Genomic DNA, 23,855 nt, shown 5'->3' on the forward strand with positions numbered 1-23,855 from the left:
TTGAGTTTCATTATCCCTAAATTTAAATTTCCACATTTTCATAAAGTTCTCTTAAATTTAATTCACACGACTATGAATTTTTATTTTTCAAAATAAGGGTTGACGAATCAAGTTTCTTTTGCTCTGCCGTCAACTAGCATGTTAGGTGTTTTAGTCACATGAAAGAATAAGTAACAACAACATTGATAATCCTAAAATATGGAGGTAAAAAAGAAAACATAAAGAAATCACTAGTATATGGGAAGTTTTTTAAAATCTTGCAATTATTTTTCTTCTAAATATACTTGTTTAAGTTTTTGTAAAGTATGTTTTCAAGCAACCTTATTTAACAACGATTATACAATTTATAAGAAAATATTTCTTTTTAAGTCACAGATTCAAAAGTTATAGCTATACTAACATGCATTCTTTTTACATTCTAACATTGTTTTCCAAAAGTGGTACAAACAATGTTAAAAATGTTACTAATTCCCGCTCTTGCATAAAAATTGCTTAAACACACATACATCAAATTCATACATGCATTATAACTGTTTTTCCTTAACAAAATGCATAAGGTATATTTTCCCTTCTAATGTTAAAATTTGACTTTTGATCTTAAGTCCTTTTGCTCGATTATTGCCGTGTCTCAGCTTTTCTTCTTAGTTTCTTTGGTCTTTAGCTATTATTTTATTTCTGGATTTCTCCATTTGCTCTTTGGTTTTTGCGTTTGTTAAACCTATGAGTTTTGCTGAGTTTGCTTATATATGGTGTTATGAAAAACATGTGTAGTACCGGTATATGGATGAAGCTAGAAAGTGTTTGGTTTGGTGATCTGTTGAAGCTTAAGGGAAAAGAGATTTGAGCTTTCATGTTACCTTATTTAAAAAAAAGAGACTTCAGATTTCATGCTACCTTATTTAAAAAGCTGAATTAGTATTAAATATTCACTTCAAATCATTTTTCAAATTCAATAAAAATATGTATCAATTAATATGAGTATATTGGTAAATTATGTAGTTCATTTATTATTTCTTAATAGCTGTGCATAATCAAAAGTGGATAAATAAAAGTGAACGAAAGAAGTAGTTTATAAGAAGACACCACCATTATGGTTTCAAGATTCTGAGATGGTACTTTAAAGGTCACCCTATAAAGGTAAATGAAAAATTGTTGTTAATTACGTAAAGATGAATGAAGGAGGAGATCAGGGAATACACACATTAAGAGAGAGATTCCACACGTCGTAATTTGTTTGCAAAAATACCTACCAAAATATCCTCTTGAGGGACAAATCTAGAGGCATTATTATGAAATTACGTTAATTCAATAATCTTGTTCATATTCTACACATAAATATTTAATGGTAAATTCAATTATTATTATGAAATTAATTTGATATTGCAGTATAAATTCATAAACTTCGTACATCTGTCTCTAAAACATAGGAAGATATATATTTTTCGTCCTTTACAAACAATACATAAGTCGAGTTAGGGCCATGAATAATAAATTTCTGCATAATAAATCTACGAAAAAGACTCAAATATGCTATCAAACTATTGGAAATGACTCATTTATGCCACTCGTTAATAGTTTGACTCATTTATGCCATCGGCGTTACAAAATGACTCATTTATGTCATCGCCATTACAAAATGGGTCGGATTTTTTAGTTAATTCGGGATTAAAAATTGGGCTGATTTAATTAAACAACATGGACCTCTAATTGGAGGCCTCGTGTCACATCTGGTATTGTAAAATCGACGTTAATGAAAAATGACATGAATGAACCAATGTGGTAACGGCGATGGCATGGATGAGCCATTTTGTAACAACGATGGCATAAATGAGCTATTTCCGATAGTTTGATGATATATTTAAGCCTTTTCTGATAAATCTATAATTTTCTTTTCAAAAAAATCCCCTGGTCCTAAAACATGAACACTGACCAAATGGGCGGATGTCACGTACGTATCGTTGGGACTAAGGCGACCCACGCAACAGGCACGCCCAAATACAGAGCTTGACCCTCCAGAGTCCTTTTGGGTCATTTTAGATTCAAGAATATCGCTTGATCAAAAATACTACTCTGTCTGTTTCAATTTACGTCTTTTTTTTAATTTGTTTAAAAAAAAATAGAAATAATTTAAATTTATGAGATGATTCACGGCCACACAAGTATCTAAAACTAGTTTTGAACCACAAATTTTAAAGATCTTCATTTATTTCTTAAACATTATACCTAGTCAAATCATACCACATAAATTGGGACGGAGGGAATAGTAAATTTTATTTGATGCGTTTAATTTTAAAAAAATTATCATTAAATTTATTTGTATCTTTGAAATCATGAGTTTAGAATTTGTGGGGTTCCAGTAGCTCAGTTGGTTGGCTACATGAACTTTCACCTTATTGGTGAGGGTTCGAATCTCCACATTGTAATTCCCTGCCCCCATTTTTCCTTTCCCTACCCCTGTGTAATAAAAAAAATGAGTTTAGAACTTTATATTTATTGAAGATTTAGTGACTTTTTATTTTTATTTCTATTTCTATATTTTCGTTTTAAAAAACTGGACCATTTGAACTCATTAAAACCTTGTTCAATCCACTTCTGTCAGCATAAGTTTGATAAAAGTTTTACATAAGATCTGTTTGTTGTTAAGGATTTATGAGTTCATTCAAACTAAGTAGATTTGACTTGAATCTTGCATAAGCAACAAGTAATAGAGTTTGAACCCAGTAAATTTGTACCTATTCGATCATTAAGTTATTAATTTTTTCAAGGAGAAGTGTTGAAATTTCCAGGAAATATTTGTAATTCCTAACTCGGGCTTTGAAGTGGTAAAGTTCACCAAGAACATTTTAACATCATTATATAACATCAACTAGACGGCGTATGCTCGTGCTGCGCACGGACCCAACACTTTGTATTATAGTGTATCTATGTGTATGTAATGTGTTTGAGTAGTGATAATATATATATTTTATATTGCTAATAAACATACATAAGTTGACACTGTTTTTATATACTATGTTCAAAACACGATTAATATAACATTATAGTTTGTGCTCTGTATCCAAAACTTTATTATATTAGTGTTTGCTGCGAATACAAAGTTGGCAAAAATTTATTAATACTTTTTAAAAGAGAAGACTTGTTTAAAAGGAAATTATTTTCCTCTCTTTGAGATAAAACAATAGCAATATTGAAGCATTAGTTGATACTTTGAATTTTAATTCGATTAATTTAAAGGTGTAAAATATTCTATTGTTAATGTATGTAGATTGGACCTAAACAATACTCATTAATTTTTTATCAAATTTTGATTTGGATAATTCTAATTCAAATTATTAAATTAATCTTACATGTTTAAAACGAAACAAAGTGGACATTTATTTTTCTATTTAAATGGAGAACTACTATTTTTTAATTTTTGATAAATATTCTTGGTTTAGCTCATTTTACTTGTCATGTTGTCTTTTGCATAGTTTTTTAAGGAAACATCAATTAGAATTATAATTTGACTAATTTACCTTATTAATTATTTGATCTCCATTTAATATTATTTTTTCTTTTATGATATTAATCTCTTGTCACATTTATTAGAGTAACAAAAAAAATGAAAAAGTAATTAAATTTTATCTTATTTTAAAATATAAATATTTTAAGTATATTTATTTTAGTAAATATAACAAATAAATGAAAATGCGGAATAACAAATGTAACAGTTAAATATCTAGATTAGATCTCAGGCTAATATAAGAAACGAAAGGAAACTGTATGATTTGACTACTTAACCTTTTGAAGAAAAATAATAATATGAAGTCCATATTTTTTGCTGTACAATAATTTCATTTGCTTCCACTAATGGGCTGATACGCATGTGGCAATGAATCCACCATTATTGACTTAATAGAGATACTTTGAGAATCACATGAATATTGTTTGATTTTTAATATAGGGTGCACGTTTTTTTTTTGACATTATTTTTTTTAATATGAGATCCACTTTTTTTTTACATGAGTTTCGAAATGGTGGGGTCCACCTTTTTTTTTTAATATTACTTGATATTTTTCGTATAGGGCCCACATTTTTTTATTTTTTTTTTGGGTCTGTGACTGACAACGACCCATGGGTTTACCCCTTGCTTCTATATGGTAGTAATTTGAATCCAAAGTTGCAATTTCATTTGAGGGAAACTTCTCTTTGTTATCCAATGTTTTTATGATTTTAACACTACTTTCGCACATTTGTGGGGTTGTCAACAAACCCCCTCAGTGATGATAATGTATAATTCATTTGAAGTATCGAAAAGTATTCAAAGAAAACAGAGACCGCACAATATACTATAGTATCGCTCTCTGCGTATCTCCAGATTTGGGTCCAATTTCATGGGCATACACAGGATCACTAGTCCTTCACCCATCAATAAACCACAACCACAATTTGTTAATAGTCCACCCATCAATAAACCACAACCACAAAATAGGACTAGTATATTTATATGTTTCATAAAGTTGTAAACATCTCTAGGGTTAAAAATGTTAATTTCTACTCTTGCATAAAAATTGCTTAAATGTGGTTTATTATTTACATCAAATTAATACATACATTATAACTGTTTTGAACTAACAAAATGCCATGTATCAAACAACCAGGAGGATTGGATGATAGTGGTGACATTGCATAATTTTGTGAAATTTGTATTCACGGGCCAAAAAATACATCTAAAATTCTCTAAATATCACATAAAAAGCTGAAAAGTCAAGTTAGTGAAAACTATGAAAAATTAGCTTTGGAAGATGAAACACATCTATACGAGTTTCAAGAACTTATACTCCCTCCGTCCCATATTAATTGACTATATTACTAAAAATATATGTCCTAAATTACTTGTTCATTTATAAAATTAAGATAAAATTAATTAAACCTTTCTCATCTTATCCTTAGTGATAAATGTTCTTGAAAATAGTTAATATTAATTAGAATGTATTTATTGAAGAGATAGGGGTAAAATAGTAAAATATATCTTTTATTTATAATTTATTAAGAGGCGTGCAAAAAAAAAAGTGACCAAATAATATGGGATGGCGGGAGCATATGAAAGAAATTTACTAACTGTACTCAAAATTTATAAATTTAAATTTCTAACCCATTTATTAAATTTTAAATTAATATATACATATAAAATGATTTTTTAAGATAAACATAAAATTAAAATTAAAAAATTCAGCCGAACTCCTACTTTGATATCTAGCTTTGACCCTGCTCTCTTACGATCATTTAAAAATAAAACTATATAAACATCTTGTGCGAATAAACTTTTTACTAACTCGTAAATGATTGAGTTGGTTGAGCAGGAGATTTCCAAATGAGAGGTCACAAGTTTGAAATTGCTGCATGCTTTTTCGATCGAGCTCGTCATACGGAGCCGTCTAGTGCAGTTTATCTCTGCAGGTGATTTGCGAGCTATTGCATTGGAGTTGGTTTACCTAGAATGCACCAGAGTAGCGGCTGCCGGTTTTCTGATTTAAATAACAATAATAATAATTTAATTATTATTATAATAATACTAAAATTTTCCAAATTCACCAGGGACTTGGACACCGACCCTTTGTTGTCGCCTACTTCCCCACCCCCTTACAATTGGGGACCAATTAAACAGCACCTTGCTGTCTGCCTCCATAGCCCTGTTTTACATATTTGGCTCCACAGCCTCCAATTATATGGTTCACACACTATTGACTATCCCCACACCATTATCTTAACTAACACTACCCCATTGGCAAACCCACAACCACAATTATATAATACTCCTTATCCCCTTTGTCCAATTTCCATATAAATAACCCACATCTCCTCCTCTTCCCTTATTATCATCAGCACTACCAAATTTCCTTGTATCAATTATATCAAACTCCATTAGAAGAAGAATCATTTTGATAGGGTAAATCCCAGGTAAACAAGTTGTAGACATCACGGCTATACACAAAGGAAACCGGGTACCACTCTTACATGTTCGTTCAGTACGACGTAAGGGTTGTGTAACACCAACTAATCCTGCCAAGCACGGTGGACGTGGCGCTTTGCCCTCTGAAGGTGGTAGTCCTTCTGACCTCCTCTTCCTTGCCGGCGGTGGTGCTATTCTCTCCATCTGTTAGATATACTCATTATAATAATTACCGTAGATCCCTAGATTATTTCGTATATACTTTGTACTATCTAGTATTTTCTTGAATATTCGAAGAAAAAAAAATCCAACAAAAAGTATTAAAGATGATGCTCAAGATTAAGAGAGTTCCTACACTTGTCTCTAGCTTCCAAAAGGATGAGGTTGATGTAATTGGTGCTCGTGGTACCGGCTGTGGCCGCAATTGCCTCAGAAACTGCTGCCTTCCAGGTACTTACTTTTTTCTACCCGCTCCGATTTAATTTGTTTGTCTGCGTTTGACTTTATGCGGAGTAATCGTAAATCAACGATACATACAGTATACTAAAGTATTCTTTAATTCTGTGGTCTTAAACATGCTATATGGACGGTTGAAATTATAAAGTTGTCAAAGAAAAAACGAAAAGAGGCATTTTTTTTTTCAAACGGATTAGTCTGGAAAATAAGACCAACAAATTGAAGTACTAATTTGTCTGAGAAAATTACTGTTGGAGTGTTGGTTAAAGTTTACTTAGTTTTGATTTAGGGAAATTGAGGCTGTTAGTAATTGAGTTTTTTGGGGATTTAGTTTCTAGTTGATTTAGTAAAATATTGATTTTGTTGTTATGTATTTGGATTGTTGAAGGTTCAAAGCTACCGTTGTATGCTTTCAAAAAATTGGGCAATGGCAAATCTGTTGCCGATGAAACCAAGGAGCCTCCTGTTGACTTCCTGGAATCCCTTGTTCTAGGAGAAGTAAGTGTGAAACTTCTTTATTTGGTTAAGTACTATTTTGTGGAGTTCTTTTGTTATTTTAGATTGCAAATTTTAGATATTTTAGATTTATCACTTACTTTTCGGTCAAATTTGATGTGTGTAGTGGGAGGATCGTCAGCAGAAAGGTCTCTTTCGCTATGATGTCACTGCTTGCGAAACCAAGGTATTTTTCCTTTACTCTTTCTTTTGCTTACTGAAATTGATAAGTGCATAAAAATAAAAAAATATAAAAAAATCATTAGTTGATGCCTACACGTTCTACTTTAGTTATTTCCAGTTAGATAGACTTGCTTTAGAAATGCTGGCTTGATAAATCTATCTAGGGGAGTATTCAGTGTTATTTCTTGAATAGGGAAATTTAAAGGGGTATATGATATACTAAATCTGGAAATTTCGGTCATGTCTTTTGGAGGTTAACATGGTGTTATTGATTATGACCTGGAAATGCATAATACCTTTTTGTTCAACAACTTTTGGGGTTATAGACTAAGGTTAAGGAAGATGTAGTCATTTATGTCTTACTATAACAAATTGCAGTAAATTGTTGATACGATGTTCTCTTCAATTTTCAAAACCCAAATTGAAGTGTTGAATTCTGAGACTAGCTTTCGTTTTTTTTTTTGGGTCGGTGGGTGGTAGTGCGTGTTGTGATATTACTGTGCACATAGTGCTTATCAAGTGTCTTCTTCGAGTCTTTTTGGTTTTAACTAGTGCAAAGCAAGCAATAACTTATTTTTGAATTGACGTGAGTTTAATTTGGAAATAAATGGGTGTAGGTGATTCCTGGAGAATACGGTTTCATTGCTCAACTGAATGAGGGAAGGCACCTCAAGAAGAGGCCAACTGAGTTTCGAGTTGATAAGGTGCTGCAGCCTTTTGACGGAAGCAAGTTCAACTTCACTAAGGTTGGACAGGAAGAGTTGCTCTTTCAGTTTGAAGCAAGCGAGGACGATGAAGTCCAACTCTACCCAAATGCGCCCATTGATCCTGAGAAATCTCCAAGTGTCGTTGCCATCAATGTATGTTCTTATCTTAGTTTTGCACGTATATTAGAACCCTCACTGGTAAACAGAAACAGTGATTAATGAATATATTGGGTTCTCGGTGCAACAGGTCAGTCCCATTGAGTACGGACACGTGCTTTTGATCCCCAAGGTCTTTGAATGCCTTCCTCAGAGGATCGACAGGGACAGCTTACTGCTTGCAGTTCACATGGCTGCTGAAGCAGCAAATCCATACTTCCGATTGGGTTACAACAGCTTGGGTGCATTTGCTACCATCAACCATCTTCACTTTCAGGTATATTATGAGTTCCATTTGTTTGCGCTAGTGCTTAGGGCTTGATACCGAAGAAGGAATAATTCAATTTCATTGTTGTTGCTCTATACAGGCTTATTACTTGGCTGTGGAATTCCCCATTGAGAAGGCCCCTACACGGAAGATAACTTCTACTGATGCTGGAGTGAAGATATTTGAGATGCTGAATTACCCAGTTCGAGGTCTTGTTTTCGAGGGTGGGAATACTTTGGAGGATTTGGCCAGTGTTGTCTCTGATTCCTGCGTTTGCCTGCAAGAGAACAACATTCCTTACAATGTTTTAATCTCCGATTCTGGAAAAAGGATATTCCTTCTCCCACAGGTACAACTCCTGCAACTTCATTCACTCTTTTATTCATCATATTAGGATATTTCAACAACTAATTTTGACTTCTTTGATTAGTTAACAGTTTCTAACTATTTGGGCGTCCAATTTATCCTGTTGCGTTATAGTGTTTAATCAATCACCATTCTAACTTATACATATTTTGGTGGATTGGAACAGTGCTATGCTGAGAAACAAGCTCTCGGAGAGGTCAGCGCTGAACTCCTCGACACCCAAGTCAATCCTGCAGTCTGGGAGATTAGTGGACACATGGTCTTGAAGAGGAAGGAGGATTACGAAGGTGCAACCGAGGCAAATGCCTGGAGGCTTCTCGCTGAGGTCTCACTTTCTGAAGCAAGGTTCCAAGAAGTGACTGCTCTCATCTTTGAAGCCATTGGTCTCAATGTCGAAGAGAACAAGGGTGCCACTGACGGTTCTCCTGAGGATGTAGATGTCACATCTCCTCAGCTCATGGAGGAAATTGACGGTCTCAACACCCATGCTACCATGGTTCACGTCTAGGGTTTTCAAGGACGAGCTCTGCTGTTTGTCCTGTCTTATTATTTCAAGTATTTTATCAATATTGAAGGAATTTCTATCTCTGGCTTGCCCTTGTGAAATATATCCCTAAATAAGGCAAAGCCGTGTTCAATGGATTGATGAATTTGGTCTGTTCCTCTGTGAATTGAACCTTGTGTATTATTATTTGCTTTCTGGTCCTGTCCTATGGTTATGTGATGTGGGGTTGGTCTGTGGATTGATCTTGGGTGCAATGTATGCTCTCTTTTAATTAAAGACAATATTATTTGCTAATGGAAGTTGGATTTCCCCTATTTATTGTTAAACTTTGTGCTTCTGATGGCATACTTTGCTTCCAATTGATTGATGATAGTGCCTTTCTTTTTGTATTATTATCACTCTTGTTGCACTTTACTATGTATTGGTTTGTGCAGAATTCGGAAGCCAACTTGACCATACAGGTATTAGCAGGTTAGATAACGGAAGATATGGTTATGGGAGCACGAAAACAACTTTTTAAGTGCCAGCGCGACCATACAAGTATTCAATTTTTTTTTTCTTTACAAAAGTTTCCAGGACACAGTATAGTTAATTTTTTTTTTCAATCATCTTATTATGCGGTTTACCTGATGGTAGAGTATAAGTTATGCTATTATGCTAAATTGCTATATATGTTACACAATTGTTACCAACATGTTAAAAGTTACCGAAGTACAGAGAGAACGCATGAATTAAAGCCTCAAATGCTACACACTTAAAACTGTCTTGCATTACCAGGGCAAACTTTATACCGATAGGCTAATGTTGCAGAGGAACTGGACCAATTACAAAAACGTTTCCGTCCAAACTTTGGATCATTGTCTGAAGCGTTCAAAAGATTTGTAATAAGTTCACTGTGGTTCGTATGAAATTGTAGAAGAAATTGAACAACAACATACGCAGTATATTCTCACAAGTGGGATCTAAGAGGGTAGAGTGTGCACAGACCTTAATCCTACCTCGTGAAGGTAGAGAGGGTGTTTTGCGAAAGACCCGAGTCAAGTAACGCATAACGGAACCAGTTTGAAAAAGTAGTAGAAACTGAACCACCGATAAAAAAATGTATAGCTAGCCTAAAGTTGTTCGTAACAGAATATCAGACTTTCCATTCCTCTAGTTGTGAAGCGCATAGCCTGTTTGAGACAAGGACAAAATATAAACAGTGATCTCAAAAAGAGATATTTGAGACATCAGTCCATAATATCTTCAAGCCCCAGCCCGCATACTTTTCCTTGGTTCAAGCTTTGATTACTACTAATTACCTGGCCCATACCATTTCCTGTTTTTTCCCGTTTAAATAAAAAGGAGGAGAGAATTTCATAAATAGCCATAGTTTAGAGAGTAATTACGAAAAGTAGCTACAGTTTGCGTACATATTTACGAACGTAGCTACAAATACAGTGTATCCGCGGGCACGAAATAGTTGTATCAGCTTGCATACAGTTGCGCTGGATTAGCTGAAATCGCAAGTATCAGCCGTGTCAGCGCAGACCGTGTCAGCCGAAAATCATTTTATCAGCGCATACAGTTGTATCAGTGTGGACTGTATACAAACTTTGTCTGCGCAGTTGGATATAGAGCGATTGGCCTGAGACACGATTGCAAATAGAGCTCTAATCCAGCACAACTGTATATAGAGCAGTTGGCCACAGACACAATTGCAAACTTTAAATATTCACTCGTGAAACCTACACAGAATTTCATCTGAACACGTCATGCTGTACACTGGATATACAGCTCTCATATTTCTAGATACTTGGTATAGGACCAAGTATTCTCTCGAAGGAGAAGCGCAGAAATCTGGTTGCAGAACACGGTTTCAAATAAAATCAAAGACAATAGAATATTTAAAAGTACCATTCTCAGTTGCATATCAGAGTCGGTAATCATAGTTTCAACTGCAAACAGTCAAGTCACAGAAAAGGATAATCTCCACTGAGTCATACGTACGCGGTTTTACAGGCACCTCCAAAACATATAGGGGCACCTGGACTAGTTCTGCAGAGACATGTCAACCATCTTGCAAACTTGCACATATCTGAATCCCAAAAGTGCATATATACACCCACCATAAAAAAGTAACTCCTTTGGTACATCACTAAAATAAGAGCAAGTATATATAGAAGCAGGAATTCCATCTGATGACCAGAGATAGGAAAGCTAGAAATTATAAGCACCTAGATATATGTCCTCTTGCGTTTTTGCATCTTCAATTTCTTGATGATGAAACTGATTACTTCTGTCAGTTTGGCCTTCCTTCCTTCCTTGAAATTCCATAGCTCAGGAATCGCGTACCTACCACTAGGATTGTATTCCTCTATCTCCTTCAGAGTTGCAGTCACCACATCACATATTTCATCCCCAAATTCCTCCTTTAGCTTTCGTAGTGCTTCATCGTTCTCATCTACCACTCTCTGCATTTGCAGCCAAATGTCACACTCCAAGATGTAAATATGAAATGAATAGGCTTCTCTCCCTCTTTCTTTTGCTTTTTAATTGTTGTAAAGCAGCATAGACAGTAAATTTTGGGGACAGAAGTACAAAATTATTTTTTACTTTCTGCTAGTATTAAAAACCCTTTTCATAAAAGATACCGAGTAGTAAACTTCAATTAGGTAAGCTACTTAAGCCTCTAGTTATTTTGAGCAGTGTAAATGACCCTAAACTATTCAGACATTGTAATCCTAACATTTCTATTAGATTACATAAGTGTTCCTGTTGTAACAAAATCACATTGATTATTGCAAATGTGAATTTGCAAGGGGCAATTTAGCTATTTTGAGAAGAGAAACCTTATCTAACTAACGTTTAAGGAACAACTTAGGGAGTTTGTGGGGTGTGCTTCACTCGTAAATAGCAAAATGGTGAACTTGCTTATTAAGTAATGTTTAAGGAGTAGCAGCACACTTTTTCCTTTAATGAAGCTCTTCCACATTGACCAGATGCAAATGAAAAACAAAAAAAGAATGGACGACAATCGAAACTCAGAGAAAGAGAAGTCCTCAGTCCTTGACCTCAAACTCTTGATGCCATATATAACTCTTAACGGAAGGAACTAAATTGGCAGAAATAGAGATAAACTGAATAGCTAAATCAAAGAACAAACCTCGAAATTCGACTCATCAATCTTGATTATTTTAAAGGGATGCCAGTCAGGGTCTTGTGTTTTTTCCTGCCACAGAGAAAGAAGTTCCATGGCCTTGATTTCAGCTACCTGATTCGGAAACCTCTGCTTCAATGCACTCTGAAAGGCCTTTGAATTGATTTCCCCCATTCTTTTTATCCCAATATGGGCTCGCCCACTGCTCAATATCTCAAGCAATCCCTAAAGAGAGGATTATTGCAAATAACTCAGCGTGATAAGTAATACAATGTTACAACAAGAAACTACATCACCATCAAATGCTTGTATGAATTCAACATGTGATAAGTTTGACTGCATACAGTAATTGAAAATCTTACTGCAAATGATATCGAACATCGTACCTCTTTCAATGTGCGCCGTACATCTTGCAACTCATCATTACTTTTGCGCTCCTTCGTAACGAGAGTCTGGATTAGGGACTCCATATTATCCATCTCCTCTGTTTTATCTTTCAGCTCCTCAGTCATCTCCTTATTCTTATTCTGTACAGCTGCATCGTCATTGCCTCCAAGGGGTTTCATAACTTTTAGTTTTCCTTTAAGTTCTGCTATTTCCATATCCAGATTTTGCTTGGCATCGATGTCCCTTTCTGGACGCTCAAGAATCTTTTTCAAGGCTTCCTCCTTCTCCCTCTGGATATATAACATCACCATGAGTATTCTGTTTACTTTGTGCTATCAACAATAGAAGAAACCCCAACTTGCAGGTTTTTGAAGAACCATATGCAGAAATATCCTCAATAACTAAATAAATACACGCAAACACATGAGAGAGAGAGAGAGAAGACTACGAATGACGCACCTTTTGTTTTTCAACCAGTCTCAAGACATTCTCATCAGCTTTTCTTTGTTCTGCAGAGGCCATTTGAAGTGCTAAAATTCTCATATCATTCTGAATCAACAAAATAAAATTAACACAGTATAGTTCGAAGGAGTTGTCTTTAGAGAACTGGAAGCTTGAAGGTACGTTCTACCCATATAATATAGGCACAAGCAAGCTGAGCACCAAAACAATGTAAACCATTGCTGCTCTATCACGATAAAAGAAATATTTATATATAATCTTGACTCATGCTTGAATTTGATACCTTTTTCTTCTCCTCATCAAGCTTTTGCTTTTCTCGCTCAGTTAAGACTTCCCTCCGTTCTCTACTCCAAGAATCAAGCTTCTTCTTCTTGCTCTTCAACTCTAGACTCGACGATTTTTGCTCCAGCAGGATCTTCTGTGCATGCTCACGGGCAAGGCGTAGCATCTTCCTTGTTCCTATACCAAGTAGACTTTAGTTACACGTTAGAAACTAGGAGCAATTTCTATTACCCAATGAATATCCAAAATGGAGTCTCTCTTTACTTTGTGATCTTTATCAAATCAAGGATCTAGAATCACCTTACTAGTTTTTGAAGCATATGTAAGATGCTTAAAGTTAGTAAAATATTAAATAAGTCTAGCAAATCCCTTTCGTCCAAGTAACAAATGAAGCAAGCTAATTTTAGAGTAGATGAAACAGAACTGGCACTTCACAATGGCACGTCTAGACATTCTCACCTATCTCACACACGGCAGGGATATCAGATAAGAAATATAAATTTCATACATCATCTGCAGACCAGATAAAAGAATAAAAAAAGAGAAGGTTTGCAACTGAAACCTTCAAAAAAAGAACGGTGTGGCATGTCTTTCTCCTCGAGCATCTGTCTAAGAGGCAGTGTAGTCAAATTGAATTTTGTCTTCAGCTCATCCAGATTTTCATTTTTCAGGTCAGTTTCAAACTCCATTGCACCCTTAAAAACCAGTCCAGTCATGCAAATAAATATCAAGGGAAATCAGCTAAATCTTAAACAAGAAACTTAGAGGAATTGAATCATAGCTGAAGATGCTAAAAATAGCCTACAGGACACGTAAAAATCGGTTAATACGCAGAAACTGCGGAACAAGCAACTAAGAGGACTTGAATCATAGCTGAATATGGTACAAATAGCATGAAAAAATCAGGTAATATATAGAAACTGCTATCCAAAACATAGATCGCAACAAAGTACAAAAATTAAAGTGTTACCAGTCAACTGAAAGAGAGAAATTACTAACTTCAAATGAAACAATACCACTGAAAGACACAACTAAAATTATGGACAATACTACTTGCTGAATGTAAAAGGGTATTTTGACTAACACAGTATATTTTCGCCTCAGTTCATCAAACCTACCCCTTGATAATTAATGTAGACTGAAGAACAAGCAAAACCTACTCAAGTTAATAAAAGAACATTCAGAGAAAAGTTAAAACCAATTTCTGAATTGTTCTATCTCGGAACGATTAAAGTGCACTATTTCCGATTACTCTGATTTTATAATTCCAAAACAGTAGTGAGAATTATTTTAAAGCATGCAACAACAAAATATCCAGTGTAATCCCACAAGTGGGGTCTGAGGAGTATAGTTTGTGCGCACACCTTACCCCTGCCTTAGAAGGTAGAGAGGTTGTTTCCGATGGACCCTCGGTTCAAGAAAAAACATTTCAAAGCAGTTCAAGAAAAGGGATAACGAAAGTGAAGAAACTAAAATACCGAAGATAGCATGACAAAGCATTCTGGAAAAAAAAAGGGACAGTAAATACATCAAAATAATATGCTAGTAACAATAGATAGTATCAAAAATCAAAGAACAAGGAGCTACAAGAGTAATACTACGACTAAATTATTTTAAAGCATTAATCTTTAGGGATTAATGTAGCTCTACACATGTTAAAAAGCTGAAACTCAAAGCTACCTAAGCTGTCACTTTGATGAGGCAGAATAGAACTTACCACAACTCTAAACTAGAACTAGAAGACAACAAGGAAGTAAAACAAGTAGATAAAGTTCAGCTTGGAGAATACATCCTAAAGTTATATAGCAGGGTTAAAAGGAGTGTGAAGTGTCCTTGTTCTGCTTCACAAAGAACTAACTCGAAAGGATCCCTCCACCAAAGTTTTGTCAAGATGAATGCCACGTGTAAAAATAGAAAAATGTTTCATTTTACTTATCAGTACCACTGTACAGGTAAAAATTACTCTCATATGTTGGTTTAATTATAAATATTATTATCATAATTTATAATTTGATTATAATAAATCAATATGACTTTATTTTCTAACATGGAATGTGTGAATAATCTTTTACCAACACTACAGGTTGGATCATTTTTATAATACTCCGTAAAAATTTTAATTGATTTAAACACTACTCTTTTTTCTTCAAAAAATGGACTTTATTCCTGTGCTTCATATATGAACGATGAAGTTAATTTTTAGAATTTGACTATCCGGATCTTCCTTTTTTTTTTTTTTTTTTTTTTTTTTTTTTAACTTTTTAAATATTTTTGGTGTATAAAATAAAAATAAGAAATTGAAAGAGTACTAAAACATATAAATACATTGACTTTAAAAATATTATTAAGTGCATAATAAATAGGTTAAAGAAAATTTAAAAGGGTATCAAGTAAAATGATCCATGACTATAATTTTGCACCATGTGGAATACTCTACTACTTTGTTGATGAGGAGTAATCCTTTGAGATTTTTACACGATCCTTCAACCTTAATAAAGTTATTAACATGAATAACATAACTTTTAATATCTTTCATAAGTAGCAATTTTAATTACACTTATAACATATAAAACATACGTATTATATTTTTGCATCTGAATTGTGGTCGCAAGTGAGGCCAGTGGGGGGTGTATGTGTGGGTGTGTATATATGTGTGTATATAATCAGTGGCGGAGCCACAGCCCGGCAAGGGTGTTAGTTGAACACCCTTCGCCGAAAAATTATACCGTATATACATGTCAATTATTATGTATTACATACATATATTACATATCAAACACCCTTAATATATACATTATATGAATTTGAACACCCTTGATAAAATTTCTAACTCCGTCACTGTATATAATATCTTTATATTTTTTTTATATATGTCAAATATACATATAATATTTCTCTCTCTCTCTCTATACACACACACACACACATATACACATATATATACAGGGGCGGATCCACCCCTTTGGATGGAGGTGACATGGCACCCCCTAGATTAATTTTTTTTTTATACACTTATGTTGTAATTTGCTTAAATTAGGTTAAATATTTGATCCTGCCACCTCCAGTCTTAAATTAGACAAAGGTGTCACAACGGGTAGCTATAAGTTTGAATCTATCTTGAACATTTTCCGACTTTTTTTTTTTTTTTTTTTTTTTTTTTTTGTGTTTTTTACTTTCTTTGTACCAGTAATTCCCTTTTTGGCTTTCCCAATTTTCTATTTCTCTTTTTATTATTTATATTGTCTTTCCTCTTTTCTATTATTTTATCTGTGATCTCTAGCGAGAACACACAAATAGAAACGTCAAAATCTCTTAAATTAAGCATTTCTCTTAATCTCAAATCAGTGAGTATTTAAATCGAAAAACTTGGGTCTCAATGGAAATTTTGGAATGAGAGCAAAATTCATTTTTTTTTATAATTTCTTTTGTTTATTACTCCTTCCGTCCATGTTTACTTGTCTATATATGACTTGAGACACTCTTAATAAGCAATAAGTAAAATGAGAAATGAATTGAAGTACTGAATAATATGGGTAAAATATGTATAAAATTGTAAATTATGTCTTGGTTTTTCAAACTATATAACCTACAAGTAAAAGTGGACATATATTTTTAGTATAATGGACAAATAAAAATGGACGGAGGGAGTGTATTATAAAAATCTATGCTATTCTATAATTGTTAAATTCAACTTAAATCACTTTACTACTTAAATTGTGATGGAAATTTCGTAAGCACTACTTAGAAAAGACATGAAATTTATGATTTATTTTTGAGAACTTGTAATTTATCTAATTCTACATTTACTTATGGGGTGTATTTACCTATTGAAGAGTTTTTCTATTATTTTTCTTATTTTGATTGGTGTAATTTCCTTATTGAAGATTGATGTGCCGCGGATTTGTGGCACATTCGACGTATTTTTACTATGGATTTTTGTTGTTCTCAAGTAAGTCTGGTTCATTTTAATGTGTTTTTGTTAGGAAGGCGATGGCCTAAAAGCAATAACAAAGAAAAAAGAAAAAAGGAAAAATTGCGTCGATAAGTTCAATTTTCCAGTGATGGCCTAAGTTGAAGAGGACAAAGGACGGAGCCATCGACGAAGCGTCGACCGGATCGACATTTTGTTATTTGTATCGTCAAACAGAATTGTCTACCAGAAGAGAGAAAGGCGGAAGAATCAACGGAGGGTCGAACTGGTCGACGACACCGTCGAATGGACCACGGAACTAAAGAACCAAAAGACGAAGGCATCGACGGACCGTCAAACTGATCGACAGTCCGTCGATCATGCTACCAGGGGCAGTTTTGCCAATTGCTGATGTGCGTTTTTGGAGCCTATTTAAAGAACATTTTAGGTTTTTGTACACATCAGATTTTTCTCCAACATTTAACACTTTTTCCATTGGTGGATGAGCATTGAATACACCACTTTTGGAGCTTAGTGAAGACAAAAAGATTCGATTCCATCATCTTTATTACACTTTGTAAGCTTATGTCTCCATTATTGCTTACTACTTTTGTGACCAATATATGTGAGTAGTTTCTTTAATCAAAGTTGTGGACCCAAAGGATGGGTGTTATGTATGCATATATATATATAATGGGCTGTGATGTGTTTTATAATTTCTCATATTCATTGTTAGTTAGTGGTTGCAAACACTTACTTATGCACAAATCCTAGTTTTATTTGGAAAGATGAACTAGGGTTTGAGTTGAAATAATATAACAAGGACTCGGGGCGCTAACCCTTATTTAATGAACTCACTTAGGGATAAGATGAGTTTTACTTGGCATATTTAATCGGTTGTACTTGCAACGTTTCTATATTTGGGAAAATCATGAAAAGAAATACTTTCTAACTATTGGAAAATATTAGGAAGTGCATTAGAGATTAAGTGCATACAAAATCACCGCCCATTAGAAATATATCATATTGATACCCATAGCATAACATCTAATCACAGCGGGGACACAACTTTGGTTCTTTTAATCCAAACAATTTCCAAATACTTCAAAATGGCGAATACAAAACAAAACCCTTTTTCTACACTAGTTGGAATAGAACTAAAGTCTTTAGAGATTAGTAACATATATAATTAGTACTTATTTCACACTTTATTCCCTGTGGGATTCGACCCCAACCTAGTTGGGTTACTATATTTGACACCGACAGTCTTACGCCATAATTTAGGTGTAATTTGAGAGTATCAAAGATGTTATTTTACTTGTGCAAATTCATTTTTTAATATACATAAGAGATGCAAGTCCCTTGATGAAAATATTGATTTTACTTCTATTGTTAATGGGTGTGATTCCTTGTTTAAGATGCTAATTATGTTCGTTTTTTGATTTTTGAGTTGTAATTTCATATTTGCAAAAAAAAAAAAAAATCCTATTAAGTTGACCCGAACAAACTAAAAAGACATGGACTCAACCCAAATACACGTTCCTAACAAGATGCACATTGAAGGAAATTGTGGCACCCAACCGCCTCTGTATATATATCTTTATACTAGTTATGTGAGGCCCGTGCCCAAACTCAAAATATAAAAGTAGATATTTTAACTAAAGAAATATAATTTGTGTTAGTACAAGTGTACAACAACAACAACAACAACCATATACCCATTGTAGTCCCACAAGTGGGTAGTTATATGAAAGCAAAATTTTGATTCCACTCCTTTAATATTTTAACTTCCATTTTGATGAAATTATTTACTTCAAATCAAATGTGGAGCCTGAATTTAACATTTATAACTTATGTATCCTAATTTTCTGAAGTTTTTTAGTTTTAAATAAATAATCTATACATAGTTAATGAACTTTTAAGACAAATACATAATTTAACTTGTGCAGCGGATAGAGCTGCTCCTCTCTTAATTAGGAATTAGGGGTTCGGCCCGGGCCCAAACTCAAGATATAAAAGTAGATATTTTAACTAAAGAAATATAATTTGTGTTAGTACAAGTGTACAACAACAACAACAACAACAACCATACCCATTGTAGTCCCACAAGTGGGTAGTTTTATGAAAGCAAAATTTTCATTCCACTCCTTTAATATTTTAACTTCCATTTTGATGAAATTATTTACCTCAAATCAAATGTGGAGCCAGAATTTGACATTTATAACTTATGTATCTTAATTTTCTGAAGTTATTTAGTTCTAAATAAATAATCTATACATAGTTAATGAACTTTTAAGACAAATACATAATTTAACTTGTGCAGCGGATGGAGCTGCTCCTCTCTTAATTAGGGATTAGGGGTTCGAACATGGATATGGAAAAAATCTTTGGAGGAAGCGCTCCCCCCGAATAGGCGCGATACAGTGCGAATTATCTGGATTAATTGGGCTCAAATGCGGCTATCGAGCACCAACCAGAAAACCAAAGAACATGAAAAATGAGGTAGGAGGTTCGATAGCTTTTCAAAAGTAGACCTTAAAAACAAAAAACAAAAAAATTGACTTAAATAAATAAGATTAGGACCTAAAAGTAATTAAATAAAAAGTTTTAAAAAATTTTGAAAATTATTGTGAGCACTACAAAAGTCCCCAGGTTCATAGCTTTTGAAAAGTAGACCTTAAAAACAAAAAACAAAAAAATTAACTTAAATAAATAAGATTAGGACCTAAAAGTAATTAATTAAAAAGTTTTAAAAAAATTGGAAATTATTGTGAGGACTACAAAAGTCCCCACATTTGCTCTTATATATAATAGTAATATATATATATTTTTTATATATGTCAAATATACATATAATATTTCTCTCTCTATATATATATGGATGAGTTTTTCTTAATGGAAATTATCCTCTCTCCATTATTTTTTCCTTATTTGTAGGAATTATTAATCATTATTCCCTATATTACCGAATGGAAAATGAACTACATTATTCCTAGTTTGCTGAATTGCGTAAATTACAGCCAAATCACGGATGGTTGCCTTTTTTGTGCGTTTTGTTATAGAAACAACGATTTATTGGCTAAAATTTATATATCAAATTATATGCTAAAAATTGGTGATGTTAAATTTAACATTGCCTTGTCATAAAAAATAAAAAATCAAGTTTTGGACGTCTATTTTCATTTTCGGACCAAGTATCCAAAGAGTAATTGTTAGGACCGCTATTTAAAATATAATCAACCTTTATAAATTATTTGAAATTTATCTGTCTAATCCATCTTCAACCTCGGATAAGAAGTTTGCCAACACCTAAACTTCATACTCGAATCTGTAAGTTTGATTTTTGGAAGTACGAAACTTCATAGGCAATAGTCTAAATAAGGAGGAAATAATTTTTTTTAAAATTTGGCAAGTTTAGAGTACATGTAATAGTTTGGAGATGAACTCTTATATTTGTATTTAAAATTTCAATTATCCATTTCAATAGAATTTGAGGTCGTTTGGTAACTGGTTAAAGTTATGCGTATACTAGTAATACATGGATTAATTATAAAGGAATCTATTTAGTATTATTTTATGTAGAATTATGCGGAATTTAGTTATATAGGATTTGTTTCAGAATTCACAAGCTAAAGACTGAAGCTTGTGAATTCTGAAAAACACTGAAGCAAAGAGCTTTAGGAACCATTCATATCCGAAGTACGAAAATTTGATCTTTACCTTGAATTCTGTCTGTGTGAGCTTGTGTGTGTTCAGCAAAGCATAAATGGAATAAGAAAAAGACATGAAACAATAGGGAGTATAAACGAATACATCTAAAAGTATTTGATTAATACAACCATATCCATTAGTATATGAGTAGAGTTTCCAATACTAACAAATTAAAGGTAGCATTTGTCGTAATTGTAGATAATCAAATCATCAAAAAGATAGCTCAAAATATCTGCGAACTCCAGGAGCAGCAGGGACTCAACCCAGAATATCTATGATTTTCACTTCGTTGTGAGGCCGGACATCTGCTTTTCCACATCTGTAGCAAGGCACGAACAAGTTAGTAGGTAGTTCTCTCCCAAAGACACACACATCAATGAAAAACTAGGTTATCTCTACATGCAGAGGCAAAAATGAAAATGCTTTCCCCCGAACTTGACAGTAGAAGAAAATAAAAAATAAATTAAGCGTATCTACAAGATTTTGTTTACCCCGAATTCGGATTATCAATTAAATTTGTAAGTAGGTATAGGATATGTGCTTGGGTCTTGATGTATGTTAGATAGAGAAAATATGTATATGAGAGTTCTTCAACAAAACGGCTAATGATGACAATTTGTTATGAATATAAACGTTTATAAACAATGCGGGACACTTGGTGGAAGACGCACAATGAAATGGAGACAAATGATCATGGGCGAATCAGATATTGAGAGAGAGATCATAAATATGGACTTTTCTATTGCAAATGTTCTTAGAAAGTGAAGGAGCCAACCCTTACAAAGGAGGGGATGTGCTCTATTTATAGCGTGACCTTCATGAGTTTCATACAATGTGAATTAATAAAATAATAGTAATAAGGACAGCTCTGAAGGGATTTGGTGGGATTAGACTGACGGCGCTGTCTGACACACGCATGGTGGGTAGTTGACCATGACAGGACGCTACTGGCGCGTGGCTCGCATGCAACGGCCACAAGGACCAACGGCTATGCAGGCCAACAACTATACGGACCAACGGCTATGCAGGCCAACAGCTATACGGACCAACGGCCACGAATGCTCGGGTCACCGGACTTGGCCGTTTCAATGATAAAGAAGGCAGATCAGTCGGTGTCCCTCGTTTAGCTTCGGTCCAAGCGTTACCCTGGTCAAAGGCGAATAGTATCCGGCACATTCTCATTCCTTTCTTCCGCCAGTTCCTCGTTCCACCGGTTTGCCTCATAACCTGTTTTTACCGTATACAGATAGCCCACACTTCCCGGATCTCCGATCTATCGGAGTAACGAGGAGTGGATAACTTCTGAAACCGGTGGTTCTGTCAGCTCGTCGTTATCTTCTCATTTTGGCGGGAACGGTTGCGTAACGCCTCCCTTTTTATCGGCCACGTGTCTCGCCCCGGGTGGTCTGCTTCTGCCGCCTTTGCACGTCGTTTCGGGTCGCTTCGCATTAATGATGGGGGCACGTGGCGCCCCTTGATTGGTCGTCCTCGGTAACCGTTCCTCTTCAATGCCTATATAAGACTCTTTACCTCTTCATTTTATCATTTTCACGCCTTGCTCTTCTTCAACTCCACTCTATTTCTGCGTTTTTTCATCTGCACCACACATAATTAACTTCATATTTGTTCTGCTGTTGATTCGTCGCTTCATACCACGTGCAAAAGAACCAACTCTGTCACCATTTCTGTCAACTATTTTTTGCTCGAGTGTTGCTGCTTCGTACTTTGTCACCCTTCGAATCACCAGTTCCTTCATTTTTCTTAAATTCCTCTCTTGAATCTTCTTTCCTTCATATTTCCGAGATGTCTGAAACCACGTCCCATGATGCTCCACTGGTGTCATCCCCGGGGGCCGAGCCTGCATCTCCGGCTAAATTCGAGCCCACGACTTCGGATATCATACCGGCTAAATTCAATTTCAACAAAGATCTCGAGGTCGAAAAGCCTTCCTCCGTTTCAGACAGGGGGTTCGACGTGAGGCGGTACCCCTCATCTATTACCGAGGAGAAGCTCAATACAGTCCGGGTCGACTGCGGGTGGGACACTCGTCCAGTTCGGGTTTTCGTCCCCGGACCAGATGAATCTGTTACTGACCACCGTGAAGGGTTTCTGTACGTTTACACATATCCTTTCACTCTCAAACTCGACCCTCCGGTGGATCCGGTCAATCTCGACATATGTCGGACTTACGGCGTTACGTTGGCTCAGATCGGCCCAATTGTTTGGAGGGTCGTAGCGTGTCTCCGGTTGTTGGCCAACAATGCCGAGAAGGAGTTCACACTGGCCCATCTGATACGCCTATACTCCCCGAGGCTGTTCCGGGGTGGCGTAATGAAACTGGCCAAGCGCAGCCGGAATCCATTTTTCTCAAAAATGGATGAAGACCTGACCAGGGATGGTTGGAGCGATACGTCCGGGTGAAGACCGAGGACATTATTCCAGCCGATTATATGCCTTTCCCGGAGAAGTGGAATAACAAGCGTAAGTCCGAAACCTCGAATAATTGCTTTAGCATGCTTCGTCAAATTTTGATTCCGCTTTCTCACTGTTTCTTCCTTACTTTTATCAGCCAATGGGTACGTTCCTCCGGTCATTCGGAATCTGAGTGACTGGGTCACTGTACTCCTCGACTAGCATCTTTATGACAACCGGACATGGGCCCACCTGTCACGTGGTCGATGGGTCGCCTAGAATCACGGTAGTCTTCTACTTCTATTCTACTGCATCCTTCTCTATTCATTCCGTCCTTCGACCTTCGCTAACATCTTATCTTTTCAGGTTTGCCTAAGGGCTCGGCAGCCCTTAGATCGGAGTCGGGGACCGCTCCCCCAGCACCGGCGTCCGAGTTTGACACGACGGGTTCTCCCGTGTTCTCGCCGACGCTGCAAAAAGAAAA

General features: G+C 35.0%; 2 protein-coding genes across 2 annotated transcripts; one reads left to right on the plus strand and one right to left on the minus strand.

Annotated features, from left to right (window-relative positions):
• Nucleotides 1–5,796: 5,796 nt before the first annotated feature.
• On the plus strand, nucleotides 5,797–9,394 carry LOC132603217 (GDP-L-galactose phosphorylase 1-like). The gene is made up of 7 exons (XM_060316164.1): nucleotides 5,797–6,382; nucleotides 6,777–6,886; nucleotides 7,011–7,070; nucleotides 7,684–7,926; nucleotides 8,021–8,206; nucleotides 8,298–8,546; nucleotides 8,730–9,394. The coding sequence occupies exons 1-7, from the start codon at nucleotides 6,259–6,261 to the stop codon at nucleotides 9,069–9,071; spliced, it is 1,314 nt and encodes a 437-aa protein (XP_060172147.1). The 5' UTR covers nucleotides 5,797–6,258; the 3' UTR covers nucleotides 9,072–9,394.
• A 1,570-nt stretch (nucleotides 9,395–10,964) lies between these two features.
• LOC132626042 (factor of DNA methylation 1-like) lies at nucleotides 10,965–15,292 on the minus strand. The gene is made up of 7 exons (XM_060340765.1): nucleotides 15,056–15,292; nucleotides 13,901–14,033; nucleotides 13,340–13,515; nucleotides 13,054–13,143; nucleotides 12,594–12,884; nucleotides 12,214–12,432; nucleotides 10,965–11,521 (listed from the first exon to the last, which is right to left on the minus strand). The coding sequence occupies exons 2-7, from the start codon at nucleotides 14,025–14,027 to the stop codon at nucleotides 11,285–11,287; spliced, it is 1,140 nt and encodes a 379-aa protein (XP_060196748.1). The 5' UTR covers nucleotides 14,028–14,033; nucleotides 15,056–15,292; the 3' UTR covers nucleotides 10,965–11,284.
• Nucleotides 15,293–23,855: the final 8,563 nt, after the last annotated feature.

Source organism: Lycium barbarum, chromosome 1 (genome assembly GCF_019175385.1).
Source record: "Lycium barbarum isolate Lr01 chromosome 1, ASM1917538v2, whole genome shotgun sequence".
Taxonomy (NCBI): domain Eukaryota; kingdom Viridiplantae; phylum Streptophyta; class Magnoliopsida; order Solanales; family Solanaceae; genus Lycium; species Lycium barbarum.